Raw genomic sequence first — 14223 nt, 5'->3', positions numbered from 1 at the left:
GCGACGTCGTCCACCTGGGCTTCGACAACGGCCAAGGCACCCTACTCCCGAACACATTGCGCGCACCGGAGATCTGGAGACCCCACTAGGTTGTCCAGGATAAAAGCTTGTGCAGACATGGACGGAACGACCTCCATCGAACTCCCCGCCCCACTCAGTCGCCTTCTCCTCCCGGCAAGATGAATGCTCCAGCTTGTTCTGCCCCCCACTTCGCGTCCGATACCTACTCCCCTACACACGCGTACGAGGCGTACGATTCGCCGTCACATGCTTCTGAGTATGCACTCGGCGGCTATGACCACCCTGCTTGTTCTTCGCAGTGGACCGACGGTACCGACGGGTATGCGTTCACATACTCGGAGACACACGAGCAGTTACCCAGTGCTTTGTGCGTATTACCCGCGTAGTTCGAAAATTGTGCTAGTGCTCACTTGACACGCAGCTTCACCACGGAGGTTACATCTGCGAACACAGCTGTGTCATCCGTCCCAATCCCCATGCCATCGCTGCCGTCCAATGACGGACAAACCGCTCTACTCTACGTCACGCAAGCACATTCTGAGTTGCTTTGGGGGACCCGATTCGCGGATTGGCAGTTTCCCGCTTGTGTGGAGTCCATGGGCCACAGCTCGCCTCCGATCTCACTCAGGCAAGCACTTCCCTCGAGGTCCGCGCCCTGCATCTCTCCCGACCTTGTCTATCCCACTGGACACGCCGAAGATGATGGTGTCCCCCTCCCCAACGAATGCGTACCTCAGACAACGTCGAATATCTCCCAGAGCACTCGCGGTGCACATCAGGCCTCGCGGTCCTCCTCGCACTCATCGTCTTCGGCCTCCCCATCGCCTGTCGCCGAGCCTCATCCTGGGACTTCTCCGCGTCTCGTCGCGTCCACGCGCAGGAACGCGCAGGTACCCTCTCCGAATGCACACTCATCCTCCTCACTCATCCGCACCAACCGCTGGGCGTGTCCCCACTGCCCCTACGTGCAACACAATCGCCGGTCTCCCGACCTCAAGCGCCATATCGAAACACATACGCATGGTGCAGATGTGGCAATGTGGGTGTGCTGCGGGGTATATGCGTTGGATGCGTTGGACCAGGGGGTGCCGGTCGAGGTGGTGCGGCAGGGTCAGATCATGGACTTTGATGGAGTGCCTATGATTGGTGGATGCATGAAGACATTCAGCAGGAAGGATGCGCTGATTCGGCATTTGAAGGCGCAGAAGGGCAAGTGCTTTGGGGACGCGTGGTCGATGTACCAGCCGGGGAACCGGTTGAAGGATGGAGAAGGCTTGGAGAGCTGAGCCTGAAGTAGAGATTGCATAATCGTATGTGTAGCGTACCCTCATTTCAAGGCTCCCTCCCGTAAATTCTGCGATATCTCTGTGGTTTCCTGTGCCGTCGTGACTGGACAGCACACAAGTCATGTTATCAAGGTAACGCAAGTCTGCAATTTCACGATCTCGTAACCGCATGAGTGTCGTCGCTCATGGTTCCGTGATGCCACCCTATATCGGTCGAGATGGACGGATGCTACCTGGTCGCTGCCGTGCTAGCAGGATGCTGCAGCATCTGACGGTCGCTGAACGAAAGTACGACCTCAAGGTGTAGACGAACAATCCACGGCAAGCCAGAGCAAGAGATTTCAGGAAGCGTCGCCCAATGCGCACCGCGGTCAATGTGGCCTTTGAAGTACCGTGTCGCGGTAATTGGCAGGACTACTCACAACAATAGGAGGTCACTACAGTCAAGTAACTACAAATAAGGCACAGTCCATTGTATCAATGCAGCCGAAGGGGTCTCATGCCCTCGGAGCTCTCAGAGATCTCATGCGTAATATATTTCGTGGGCCGTACGCAGCCATTCCACTGGAGTCAGAGTAAAGTTGTCGACAAGCGCAGATGGTCAGCAGGCGAGCTAGTGACGCCCTCGTCATGGGCGTCTACAGATGTCCGACGATTGTCGATGATCTCATATCCGATCCGTGGTCCGCACTACCACCTGCTACCACCCACTGTATGTCTTCTCCATACAAATAGCCGCCTCCTCTACTTGCATTGCTCTTGTACCCGACCCACTCGCACTCTGCTTTCCTCAGTTCTTCCAATGTCGTCGTCCTCAAACAATCGGGCCATGATTGGCTCCCTTTGGGCGTCGCAAGGCCCGGAGTGCATGACTATTGACTCCAAGCCGGTCCTTCTCGTAGGCCAACGAGGCGATGGTGGGTTCCTCGCTCGTTTCGTCCCACTGCTCCTCATAGTCTATGGTCAAGGTCGGCTTTTGTTTGTTCCATGTACGCCCACAAAGGCAAACACTAGTTGCATATATACGCAGGCGAATGCCCTGTACTTTCCCCACAACGACCTCCATCAGACAAGCGCTAGTACGTGCACGAAGCGCTATGTCACCAATACAACATCTCAATGAGTCGAAATTAGTACCAGAGTTACACGTCTGCCAGCAGAAACATGTACCAAGCCCTCCAAACATCACTCCAACCCGCTCTGCGAGGTGATCATGAGCTCCGACCGTCTTCAGCGGGTCCTAACTACTACCCTCGGACCATGGGGAAACCTCACCAAGATGCTATACCGCACGTCGAAGGCCAGGTTCGTGTCGAGCTCTCGTAGAACACAGACTCCTTGGCTGTCTTATCGAGTGCGCAGCAGTGTTACTGACGTAGCCCTGTGCCACAGCGGGCAACATGCAGCTCCTCTGCCACCCGATAGTGTGCGGCTTCCGGGCGCGATTGAGTATGTTGTCCTTTTCAACCCAGCATTGACTGGGATTGGCGATAGTTTGTGCTGACTTGTGTTCTGGCTTAGTGCTGCTCGAAACCCGTACAGCGGCGCCGGTGCTAGGCACGCCGAGGCCAAGTCAGTCGCTGCCACGACCAGCTACTACGTCACTAACAACGGCATCGAGGGTGTAGCTGGGTAAGATCTCTTAGCCATGATGTACTGCGACTGGTCTAACTATGCCTCGCAGAGCGCGTGGAAACCTGTACACGCCCTCCAGCTACGTCGTCCCTGGAGCCAATACTAGACGTAATAGCCGGCCGATTACGTCGAGTACGTCAGCCCCCGTATGTCGGCGTTACTTGCCGTGTTAATCCCACGAGTGTGTGCACGACAGAACTGGGGGAAACAGGTACTCCAGTATCGACGATTGGCCGGAGGAGCGCTCGTTCTCGAAGCGACCGTTCTGGAGATATTTCCTGAGAGTGATCTGCTGCTGTGCTTGAGGGATCTTGAAGGAACTGGCAGGGTTGGGGGGCCTCACAATGTTGCGCGATGCAAGAGGTGAGTCGTTCTGCACGTGTTTGATCCTTGACTAACGTGCCAGTTCGTCAGGAGCATGCGCCAAAAGTCACGCTACTATTTTCTTTTTATTGTGATCATTGATACCACACAACATCATTATATCAACAACCCATCACATACCCGCTCTGGTGTGCTGAACGGACATTGTCGGACATCGCTTGAGACGGTAATCGTCCTGGCCTTGATGCAGCAGTACAGCACCATAGATGAATGATACCCTGTCATACTTACGAGCTCATGTATAATCGCTGAGACGCCTTAATGCATCATACTCGACATACATCCATCGAGTCTTTTCGAATGAAGATCCGGATGTGTATTTTTCCTCTAGTTCGCGGGGCATCGTGGGGTACCAGCATCGCCGTATGTCCAGATGATGGACTGACGTTCATCGTGTGAAGAAATGGCTTCACACACATGGTCTTGATGGTAAAGAACTCACGGTGACGTACTGTCCTCCGTTCCTGCAAATGCTATTTGATTCCCCATCGAATGGGGCTTAGTATAAGTATTCCACGCCAGTTTTGAGTGCCATGGCCAATCGAGCCAACCGTAATCAACCGTTTTGCACATTTGCTGATGACTCCCGCGTCACTCCCTTTCCCATTTCATCCATGCTGACCATAACGGGCTGAGAGCCGAGAGCCAAGAGCCAAGAAGCTTATTCAACGCTTCGGAGCCCCTGTGGGGCTCAGCGCTTTCGTGGGTCGATGTTGCTATACCACCCGAGGAAGCACCAATGGACGTGCACTCGACAAGCACTCTCCTGCGCCCAGGAGAAGACTGGACGACTTTCCATACAGCACCTTGCAAAACGACAGCGCCTTGCCGGAAAACACGCCCAGGAATTTCCCAGCTCCGCTTCACAGTAAGGTAATCAAGCGCTCAGTCGCTACGGGCCGCTGCTGCCCTGCCACTCTCTTCCTCGACAGACTTCAACCTCTATCGATGTCATGCAAAACTGGTGATGAGAAGCGCGCAATCTCATTACAACTTTGAGATTTTGCAACCATACTTTGGCATGCATTGTAGAGATGAACAAGATTGCACCGTCAAGGACCCGCCTCTGAGAATTGTGGCGTACAAATGTCTGAACGGGCATGCGCTATCGTTTTGCAAGGCGCTGTAAGCTATCTACGGCTCTACGGACGTCCGTAGATCTTTAAACAGATCGATTTAGGCAAAGGGCAGTGTTGCTGACACCAGATCGGAACTCCGCTGATGAAATCTAGGATACGGACGTCAAAATCTAGGAAGGGGGTGCGAACCTCGTTTCTAAATCTCTAACGAGCCACAGTCCGTAGACCTGACCACGAGAATGGAAGGGACCATCAAACTGTATGCCAAATGCAGACATGACATAAGTCATTCCAATCACGTGCTGATGATGGGCAGAATCTGTCGCTCTGTGAGCGCCCAAGATCCAGAGACTGTTTCAAACCCCGCCTAGACGGTCCGTAGAGCCGTAAATCCTTAGACGGCAGGGAATGGGATATTTTCGATTGGAGAAAAGTCGATGAAATGGGGACGCAAAAGGCAACAGCCCGTCGTTTTTCAATGACTTTTATCCAGAAACGCCACATATTTACGGATTGTTTGCCTTGCGCGTCCCCTCATAAGAGACTTTTCTCCAGCTGGAAATATCCGAATCCCTGCCGTGATTGAAAGTCGTCCACTCTACGGTAATTTGATGTGTTAGGCTGTACTTACTACCTGCCACGAACAGGTCATCTGCCTTAGTCAGGTTCGCCGCTCTCCGAGATGTATCTCGACCACGTCGTGGATTGCCAAACTATATAACGGGCATTGTAACGAGATCGTGCTCCATCGACAATCTACACACCCTCCCGTCCTCTCACGCCAGCCATGTCAATCCCAGCGCAGCAGAAAGCTCTAGTTCTCGAAGCCAAATTCGGGAAGTTTGCCGTGCAAACGACGGACGTCCCGCGCCCCGGTCCCGGTGACCTGCTGGTGAAGATCGAGGCCACAGCGCTCAATCCGGCGGACTGGAAAATACAGACATATGGCGCGCTCATCAATGCGTACCCTGCAGTCCTAGGAACCGATGGGTCCGGCATCGTGATCGCGGTCGGTGAGAAGGTCTCATCGGAGGCATTCGCCGTCGGGGACCGCGTGTGAGTCGACCAAGCATGTTCACGAGCTTGAGACAACCTATTTGAACACTCATTTTGATTGACCAGCACTTTCCAAGGCGATATTGACATGGAGAAGCAGACGATGCGTGGTACATATGCCCAGTACCTCACCCTCCCCCACGAGTTCGTTGCAAAGGTCAGCTGTGCAATTCATAGCGAGGCTTGAACACTGCTGAGATACGTAGTTAGTTTCCGGACAACTTGTCTTTCGACGAAGCAGCCACTGTTTCGAGCGGTGTCGCGACGGCCGCCTTGCCGCTGTACAATCATGTCGAAGGAGCAGACTCGGTCAAGCTCTTCCCTCCTTGGAAGGAGGGCGGAAGGGGGAAATACGCGGGGAAATCGTTCCTCGTCGTCGGTGGGGCCACATCCATGGGACAGTTCGGTTCGTACCCTCATGCCATATCAGAAGTACACGAATACGGAATACCGACCTTTTCTCTGCCCAGCTATTCAGTTTGCTCGCCTGTCTGGTTTCTCCCCCATCGTGGCAACCGCCTCCGTCCACCATTCCGCGTTCCTCAAAACTCTGGGAGCGACACAAGTCGTGGATCGCAAACTCGCAGCCGGAGAGCTCCAGGCCGAGTTCGCCAAGATTGCGAGCGGGCCGTTTGACGTTGTCTATGACGCTGTTTCCGTCGCGGACACCCTCCATCTCTCCCTGGCTGCCACTGCCCCCGGCGGCCACCTCGTTGTCGTCCTTTCCCCTGCGGAGACGGCTGAAGAGGCTAGAAAGCAAGGGAAGAACGTGCACTTTGCGCAGGGTCTGTTTATGCAACCAATCAACCGAGAGGTGTCTGGGCCGCTGCTCTCGAGCCTTCCGAAGTTGCTTGAAACCGGCGACATCAAGGTGAGAGTACCTTGCGCTGATGTACATTGTCCGGGACTGTGATGTTGATACTTATGCTGCGTTGTAGCCCAACAGGGTTGAAGTCCTCTCTGGCGGACTGAACGGGGTCGTTGGTGGTTTGGAGCGGCTGAAGGCTAACCAAGTTAGTGGTGTGAAGCTCGTCGTTCACCCGCAAGAGACAGCCTGAATAGTGTGAGACGGAGGAATACTTCTATTCCCATGGCTCCTCAGTCTGAGCAAAGTGTCGTTTGGACCGTGTATCTACCTGGAGTTTGTCTTGGTTCATTTCGAATCACGGTCCGGAGGATCATCAGAAATGTCAACCTCTCAGACGATCACTATTGCTTCAGAAAGGTTATCAACAGCGCTCGGAGGGATTATCAATGTAGCCCACCGACGTCCTTCCAGTTCGAACATACTCAGCCTCGCCCTAAGTGCGTACGCTGTCCAGGAAAGGACTGTGACCGTAGCATCGCACTATCCTTGTTACCCGGGCAACAGTTCTGCGACGTGAGATGACCGAGGTTTGATTCTGCAGACAAACGGGAGCGGGCATCTATCAGAGTCGACACGGGCAGACCTCCTGACGTCACTTCCTACCCAACGCCTAGACTCTTCTCCTCTTGATGAACTTCCTGCGTAGATTTATGATATTGCTGTACAGAGAATCTCAGATACGAAGAGGCCCACTGGACGAGTTGTAGGCATGATGTTTACGCACGCTCCAGCTCGACAACAGAAGGCGATCCGGGAGATCAACAACGCCTGTGAGTGGATCCAGATCATCGCGCAACGAATCATCATCATAAGGATGCAGGAGAACGTCGATCAGTCACCGCATCGCACTGTGCTGAGCGACGCACGAACCTTGCTGAGTTTGCCGCAACCTGAACATCGGTGGAATTCAGGAGCCAATCTTCAGTATTGCATGCGCTTACAAGACGGATATCCGGATTCTGGAGAACATGGGACAGCATGTAGCCTGATAGTAGTATGAATTGATGAAATATCAGCGCGTGCGCTGGGGCCATAGGACGCGAACGTTTGAACGTCGAGTGCGACAGGAGCGAGGGGCGAGTGCGACGTGAAGAGCAGCCACGCGAGACTAAGCGAGATCTCAGGCGGTCGTGGGACGATGAGCCGTTGAGTTGCCCAATCGTGTGGATTTGTGTTTGGTCCATACCCAGCTTTGTGCTCGCGACGTCGTCCACCTGGCCTTCGACAACGGCCAAGGCACCCTGCTCCCGAACACATTGCGCGCACCGAAGATCTGGAGACTGCACTAGGATGTCCAGGATAAAAGCTCGTGCAGACATGGATGGAACGACCTCCATCGAACTCCCCGCCCCACTCAGTCGCCCCCTCCTCCCAGCAAGATGAATGCTCCAGCTTGTTCCGCCCCTCACTTCGCGTCTGATACCTACTCTCCGACACATGCGTATGAGGCTTACGATCCGCCGTCACTTGCTCCTGAGTATGCACTCAGGGGCTATGACCACCCTGCTTGTTCTTCGCAGTGGACCGACGCTATCGACGGGTATGCGTTCATGTACTCGGAGCAGCTATCCAGTGCTTTGTGAGTAGCACCCGCATACATGGCAAGCCGTCCTAGGGCTTACTTGACACGCAGCGTCACTACGGAGATTACATATGCGAGTACAACTGCATCATCTGTTCCAATCCCAGTGCCATCGCTGCCGCCCAATGACGCACAAAACGCTCTACTCTACGACACGCAGGCGCAATGCGAGCTGCCCTGGGGAGACCATTTCGCGAGTTGGCAGTCTCCCGCTTGTGTGGAGTCCAGGGACCACAGCTTGCCTCCAATCCCCCTCAAGCAAGCTGTTCCCTCGACGCCCGAGCCCTGCGTCTCTCCCAACCTTGTCTATCCCACTGGACCCGAGTACGATGGTGTGCCCCTTCCCAACGAGTGCGTACCTCGGACAACGTCGAAAAGCTCCCAACCAGTCCGCGGTGCACGTCGCGCTGCTCAGACTGCGGCGCGGTCCTCCTCGCACTCATCGTCCTCGGCCTGTCCATCACCATCACATGTCTACGAGCCCATCCCCGGAACGCCTTCGCAGCTCGTTGCATGCACGCGCAGGAATGCGCCTGCACCCTCTCCGAATGCGCCCTCGTCTTCCCCTCCAATCCGCACCAACCGCTGGGCGTGCCCCCACTGCCCCTACGTCCAGCACAACCGTCGCTCCCCCGACCTCAAGCGTCATATCGAAACACATACGCATGGTGCAGATGTGGCAATGTGGGTGTGCTGCGGGGTATATGCGTTGGATGCGTTGGACCAGGGGGTGCCGGTCGAGGTGGTGCGGCAGGGTCAGATTATGGACTTTGATGGAGTGCCTATGATTGGTGGATGCAGGAAGACGTTCAGCAGGAAGGATGCGCTAATTCGGCATTTGAAGGCGCAGAAGGGCAAGTGCTTTGGGGACGCGTGGTCGATGTACCAGCCAGGGAACCGCTTGGGGAAGGACTCATCTTAGGCTGAGGCGTTGAGGGACGGGGCAGAATCTGAATCTTTAGTTGTGTTAGTAGCATACATACTCTGTGCTCGTATCTCGTATTTGAAGCCCCCTTAAAACTTGCTTGTGAGCATACTCTCAATTGACGCATGCACCTGCTGCCTACGTTTCCCTTGGACGACGCGTGCATGTTCGCATCGTGGGAACATAAACCGCCACCGTCCTACGTGGATGATCGATGTTCGCGTCCTGACCTTGCGCGGAGCTCTTGACGGTCCTCACGCGTCCCATCTCATGCTCAACTAGTCTATCTTGTAACTCAGTCAACGTTATGGCCACTTGTGCGTTGCCTTCAGGTACTTTCTAAGCTCGTCCCTTATAAGCATGGTACTAACAGGTCAGACGTGGGACACAAGCCTGCTGGTCTGGCGATGACTACGTCGTGCTGTAACACAGATGATGTGCCTTGACTCGGATGCCGAGGAGTATGCGAATTGAGCAGGGGCTGTAACGCGCAGGCGTTCGGCTTCCGAGCTCTATACTGTGAAATCGACCATCTGAACGCTTGCATCATGGCTGCACTGCCGCTTCGCCGGAAGCATACAGGTACGACTTACCCCAGGAACAAGGAGGGCTCCAACTTCCGTCTGCCTTAGAGGGTGTCTTCTCAGCGGGATTTGCTCAGTTTGTGATGCTGCAGTAGTGCCATGATCGAGCAAGACGCGACTGTTCATGACACAGATCCGGTTTGGGAGGACAACGACGAGGAGGTGACCCCTAGTAGTCATCGCGAGAATCTTCTTCCCGAGTACCGTTTAGAGTTCCTTCCAACCAGGGCAAAATTAGGTTATTTGATCGAATCTGTCGATTGTGGACGACGCCTGATATCAGCCAAGCGCGCAGGTACGTATCTTCAGGCGTCGATGGTCGGCGCACGGTGCTGTGGACGAGAACGAATGGGGCCATAGCTCGAAGAAGGGATATAGTGCGTCCAACCCAGGTATCTGGTACGTGCACCGGTTCTTTCTCTGCTTTCGGCCCTAGAGACTCTTGCATGTGCTGATTTTGGTTAGGCAGTGCCGTCGGCGGTGTGTTCCCCGCAACTGCGTATCGACACCACACGATATTATCTCGACCGGACATTGCCTTGGAGGGTCTTCCCTCCCTGTCGAGTCTCAGACCTGGTCTGTGTGTGTCCTCGCAAGCCCATTCCTCGGGCGTCGCCCCGCCAGCACTAAGTTCCTATTTCTCGGAGTCTGATAGTCTGGACCCTCGCGCTCCGCAGCTTTTTCATCACCAACAGGTCGCCAATTCGCTCGTTAACCATTCTTTGGCGCCCCTTGCTTTCTTCCCTGGCTAGCGCTGTGAGAAATCTCCATCTGGACCAACTCATGTTCACGCCGGGACATGTACTCTGCACTGCTGCGCTGCTTCTGCGACAACTGTGCTTGTGGTTGCCCATGTCAACCACTTCATTTGACATGCGGATCCGTGGTAAGATGCCTTTCTCGCCCAGCGCTCGCTTGGAAGATAGACCTTAAGCTGCCTGGAAAGATCTGAAGCTTCCGGCAGTGCGCGCACAGCGTGGTCGTTTGTTGCAGTGGGCGGGATCTGCTGCAGGACCGAAAATTCGTGCGTCAGCTTATACCTGCCACACCTCCGAGCATGCTTTTTTGGTCAAGTCGACAGGATGACGGACGGTGCCTTATGATGTCTACAGAGTATAAAGGTCTGCTTGCAGCACTAGATGGGATGTCTTTCGTCTCATCGTACTACCACTCGCTTCCCAACCTTACACGACATGAACCGCAACTGGCAGCAGCCTGCCAAGGGCGTCCGTTGGGCAGATGAGCATCAGGTGTATGAGACTACCCCGATTACGTCGCGAAGGCCCCCACTCTCAGCTCTTGCCCAGACGTCGTCGGGCAACAGGTACGTCTCTCATGACCTACACAGTACTGTGGAGACTGATGTATGTCGTGTACAGAATGCTCCCTCTCCCTTTCAGCCACGTCGGCCAACATGGATACTCGTACATGGTTCCCGCAGTCGTGCACGCACCGCTCACTTTAGTCACCCAAGGCTACATGCCCGTCATACCAGCTGTCTCTATCTCCACCTCCAATAACTGGATGGGGTCGCCTGATCGGTATGTCGCTCCTGTGTGTTCTCGTCCTTTTCCTATGTTATAAAAGACGCAGGACTGACGGAACCATGTACAGTGGCACGCTACAAGGCGTGCACAGACAGCTTGTCTCCGGTGGCCCCGTAACCGCACTCGCTCCACCTGCAATTCATCAAGAGCTCCAGCTGTTCTCGCTCAGGTGGGACGTGCGAGCAGAGGAGACTCCACCCGGACGTTTCCAAGACTTTGCTCGTGACCCGGCGTTCGTGCAAGCGGTTGTGAGGTCGATCACGCTGCGCTTCACCACGCCAGCGGGCTTCGTCTTCAGGAGGGCTGTCCATGAGACGTCTGGTCGGTCACTGCGAGTGAGAGACATCCTACGGGCGATACACGAAGCGTTGTACGCGCCCCTCCAGCTGGGTGATCACGACATGCTCAACGCTGCGTTGATTGCGCGTGGACATCGTGAACTGCAGCGGGACGGTCAGTTGTGTATGGTGGATTTGTATCCGGTTGGTCGGGGGACTCCGCCCGAGCTGTATTTTCGCGGAGTTCGGTGGAGTTGGACGGGAGACGAGCTGGTAGTGCATCTTGAAGCCCCCTCCCGAATCGCCTAAGGTTCGTCGTGCATAAATACGAGTGGCGAGTGCATCCTTGCTGACGTTGATCGTCATTAGTGCCTCTGCTCCCTTCTGGGACCAGCGCCTGGCCAGCTACGACGTATCATGCGACTTGACTAGATGACTATGTAGGAAATGTGACAGGAGCTCCCTCATCCCCGAAACCGTATCTTTCGGAAGATTGTATCCTAGCTATAGGAAAAACACATGAATTGATGGTTAAGGTCTACCTCAAGTGACAGATGAAGCTCGCGGATCGAATGAGAAGCCCGAAGATAAGATATTATTGACGGCCTGCAGCTTCAGTCCACCACGTCCCTCTGCAATCCCATCACGCGGTGGAGAAGTGAGGAGAGACACTGCAAGGAATGCTTGAAGACATATGTTGTGATGACGCTACTTCAGTAGTGGCAACCTAAAAAGCCATATCGTGCCCCGAAGTCGCAACATTCGACGGTCGCGATTTGCTCGAAAAGCCGCCGTGGTTTTGGCAGGGTGAAGAGCGGCCACGTGGGTGTAAGCGAGATCTCAAGGGGTCACCGGTCACCCTTGACGTGTTTGGTCCATACCCAGCTTCGTGCTCGCGACGTCGTCCATCTGGTCTCCGACAACGGTCAAGGCACCCTGCTTCCCAACACATTGTACGCACCAAAGATCTGGAGTCTCCACTAGGATGTCGAGGATAGAAGCTCGCGCAGACATGGACGGAACGATCCCCATCGAAAGCCCCGTCCCCCTTCATCGCATCTTCCCCCCTGCAAAATGGATGCCCCCGCGTACTGCAGTCCCGCTTTCGCGATGATCGCCCACCCTCCTATCTACAACGAGGACCCATATGAGGTTTACGAGCAGCCGTACCCGTCGCCGCACTATACATCCAGTGGCCTCGGAGACCCCTCATATTCACCGCAATGGTTCGACGGGTTGCACGGCGATATTGTAGCGTCCTCTGGCGCAGAGGAGGAACTGTACGCTGCTTTGTGAGTGTTGTCCACGTTTACGTTGCAAGTCGCTCGGTCGCTGATGCAAGATGCAGCTTGGCCGCCGAGGTCGCATCGACGAGCGCACATGCTCCTTCCTTTGCCATCCCCGTCCCATCTCCGCCATTCCACGGTCACCAAGCCCCATCTCCCGTATTCACTTCCCCACTCGGGTAAGCTTATGACTCGACAACGGTACCCTGCATCGCTCCTGAACTCATCTATCCTCCTGGGAGTGACAGCTACACCACCACTTCTGCCGCCCCCGAACGTCCCCTTGCCGCGACGTCCGGAAACACACGACGCACCTGCAGGGCCGGCCCCACACCTCTGACCGCCTCTTCATCCTTGCCTTATAAATCACCTGTCGCCGAGACTTATCCCGGGTCTTCTCCACAACTCGTCGCGTGCACGCGCAGGAACGCGCCCGCACCCTCTCCGACTGCGCCCCCTCAACCCGCACTAACCGCTGGGCGTGTCCCCACTGCCCCTACGTCCAGCACAACCGTCGCTCCCCCGACCTCAAGCGCCATATCGAAACGCATAGGCTTGGTGCGCATGTGGCGATGTGGGTTTGCTGTGGGGTGTACGCGTTGGACGCGTTGGACCAGGGGGTGCCCGTCGAGGTGGTGCGGCAGGGGTAGATCATGGACTTCGTTGGGGTGCCGATGATCGGGGGATGCATGAAGACGTTCAGCAGGAAGGATGCGCTGATGCGGCATTTGAAGGCGCAGAAGGGCAAGTGCTTTGGGGACGCGTGGTCGATGTTCCAGCCGGGGAACCGGTTGAAGGACGGAGAAGCTTTGGAAAGCTGAGCGTGAAGCAGGTATAGTCCTGATCGCATGTATACCGTATCTTTAATTTTAAGACTCCCCCCACAAGATTCTGCCTTTTCTCCGTGGTGTCCTCCGTCGTGACTGGGTAGCACACAATCCATTGTAGCAAGGTAGCGCACGTATGGAATTGCGCGATGTCGTAACCGTATGGGAGTTATCGCTCCTGATTCCGTGATTTCACTCAGTCTCCATGCTGAGATGGACGGACACCATCTGGCTGCTGCAGTGCTAACAGGATGTTGCAACATATGGCAGTCGCTAGACGTAAGTAGGACATCAAGGTTTGGATGAACAATCCACGGCAACGCAGAGCAAGACGGACCAGGAAGTGTCGCCCAATGAGCATTGTGGTCAACGCATGCGAAGTGCGGTCACGGCGGCAGGAGCAGGACACTTACTCGCAACTCCGTATGTCAAGCTCGACCGGGGGGGCGGCGTTCATCGTGTGAAGAAATGGCTTCACGATGGTAAAGAAGGAACTGAGGGCAACGCACTGTCCTCAGTGACAACGCGTACCTACTCACTCAACTCGAAGGCGTTCTTTCCCCGTCGAAATGGCGCGTATCATACGGGTTGTCAAAATCCGGGTATGTGAATAGTTCCGAATCCGTGAAACGAATGCGTGATTACTTCCGAATCCGCGAAGCTCGGAGCCTGGATATCTCGGATTCTCATTCACCTGCGTCACTTTCTTCCCTATCTCCATCGTATGCTGACGAGCTCGGGCCGAGAGCGAGGAGACCAGAATATGGGCATTCAACGCTTCGGACCCCCCTGTGGGGCTGGGCGCTTCCGTGGGTCGATGTCGCTGTACCACCCGAAGTAGCACGAATGGACGTGGGTGGACTTT

General features: G+C 55.1%; 6 protein-coding genes across 6 annotated transcripts; all 6 read left to right on the top strand.

Moving 5' to 3' along the window:
• Positions 1-179: 179 nt before the first annotated feature.
• On the top strand, positions 180-1307 carry DICSQDRAFT_174471 (uncharacterized protein; the record flags this gene model as incomplete). The annotated part of the gene is made up of 2 exons (XM_007370313.1): positions 180-388; positions 443-1307. 2 exons carry the CDS (start codon positions 180-182, stop codon positions 1305-1307), a joined length of 1074 nt encoding a protein of 357 aa, XP_007370375.1.
• Positions 1308-2498: 1191 nt separating this feature from the next.
• Positions 2499-3589, top strand: DICSQDRAFT_140825 (uncharacterized protein). Its single transcript, XM_007370312.1, has 5 exons — positions 2499-2612; positions 2700-2756; positions 2829-2939; positions 2992-3305; positions 3357-3589. The coding sequence occupies exons 1-4, from the start codon at positions 2521-2523 to the stop codon at positions 3113-3115; spliced, it is 384 nt and encodes a 127-aa protein (XP_007370374.1). The 5' UTR covers positions 2499-2520; the 3' UTR covers positions 3116-3305; positions 3357-3589.
• Positions 3590-3989: 400 nt separating this feature from the next.
• Positions 3990-6666, top strand: DICSQDRAFT_112450 (GroES-like protein). The gene is made up of 6 exons (XM_007370311.1): positions 3990-4099; positions 5029-5461; positions 5528-5618; positions 5672-5867; positions 5932-6332; positions 6400-6666. The coding sequence occupies exons 2-6, from the start codon at positions 5193-5195 to the stop codon at positions 6517-6519; spliced, it is 1077 nt and encodes a 358-aa protein (XP_007370373.1). The 5' UTR covers positions 3990-4099; positions 5029-5192; the 3' UTR covers positions 6520-6666.
• Positions 6667-8434: 1768 nt separating this feature from the next.
• Positions 8435-8833, top strand: DICSQDRAFT_70574 (uncharacterized protein; the record flags this gene model as incomplete). The annotated part of the gene is made up of 1 exon (XM_007370310.1): positions 8435-8833. A coding segment is annotated over one exon (399 nt), but the record flags the coding sequence as incomplete, so codon positions are not given.
• A 1780-nt stretch (positions 8834-10613) lies between these two features.
• Positions 10614-11673, top strand: DICSQDRAFT_174467 (uncharacterized protein; the record flags this gene model as incomplete). Its single annotated transcript, XM_007370309.1, has 4 exons — positions 10614-10744; positions 10800-10961; positions 11035-11420; positions 11615-11673. The coding sequence occupies 4 exons, from the start codon at positions 10614-10616 to the stop codon at positions 11671-11673; spliced, it is 738 nt and encodes a 245-aa protein (XP_007370371.1).
• A 646-nt stretch (positions 11674-12319) lies between these two features.
• Positions 12320-13352, top strand: DICSQDRAFT_174466 (uncharacterized protein; the record flags this gene model as incomplete). The annotated part of the gene is made up of 4 exons (XM_007370308.1): positions 12320-12537; positions 12594-12710; positions 12780-13089; positions 13182-13352. The coding sequence occupies 4 exons, from the start codon at positions 12320-12322 to the stop codon at positions 13350-13352; spliced, it is 816 nt and encodes a 271-aa protein (XP_007370370.1).
• Positions 13353-14223: the final 871 nt, after the last annotated feature.

This window comes from Dichomitus squalens (genome assembly GCF_000275845.1).
Source record: "Dichomitus squalens LYAD-421 SS1 unplaced genomic scaffold DICSQscaffold_65, whole genome shotgun sequence".
Lineage (NCBI taxonomy): Eukaryota > Fungi > Basidiomycota > Agaricomycetes > Polyporales > Polyporaceae > Dichomitus > Dichomitus squalens.
The sequence above is the reverse complement of the archived record's forward strand: the minus strand, read 5'-3'. Positions and strand labels throughout refer to the sequence as shown.

Coding starts and splice junctions, on each gene's coding strand:
- DICSQDRAFT_140825 (XM_007370312.1), top strand. CDS start 2,521: ATGAGCTCCGACCGTCTTCAGCGGGTCCTAACTACTACCCTCGGACCA. Junction 2,757..2,828: donor CGGCTTCCGGGCGCGATTGA/GTATGTTGTCCT, acceptor GTTCTGGCTTAG/TGCTGCTCGAAACCCGTACA. Junction 2,940..2,991: donor GGCATCGAGGGTGTAGCTGG/GTAAGATCTCTT, acceptor TATGCCTCGCAG/AGCGCGTGGAAACCTGTACA.
- DICSQDRAFT_112450 (XM_007370311.1), top strand. CDS start 5,193: ATGTCAATCCCAGCGCAGCAGAAAGCTCTAGTTCTCGAAGCCAAATTC. Junction 5,462..5,527: donor TTCGCCGTCGGGGACCGCGT/GTGAGTCGACCA, acceptor TTGATTGACCAG/CACTTTCCAAGGCGATATTG. Junction 6,333..6,399: donor TTGAAACCGGCGACATCAAG/GTGAGAGTACCT, acceptor GCTGCGTTGTAG/CCCAACAGGGTTGAAGTCCT.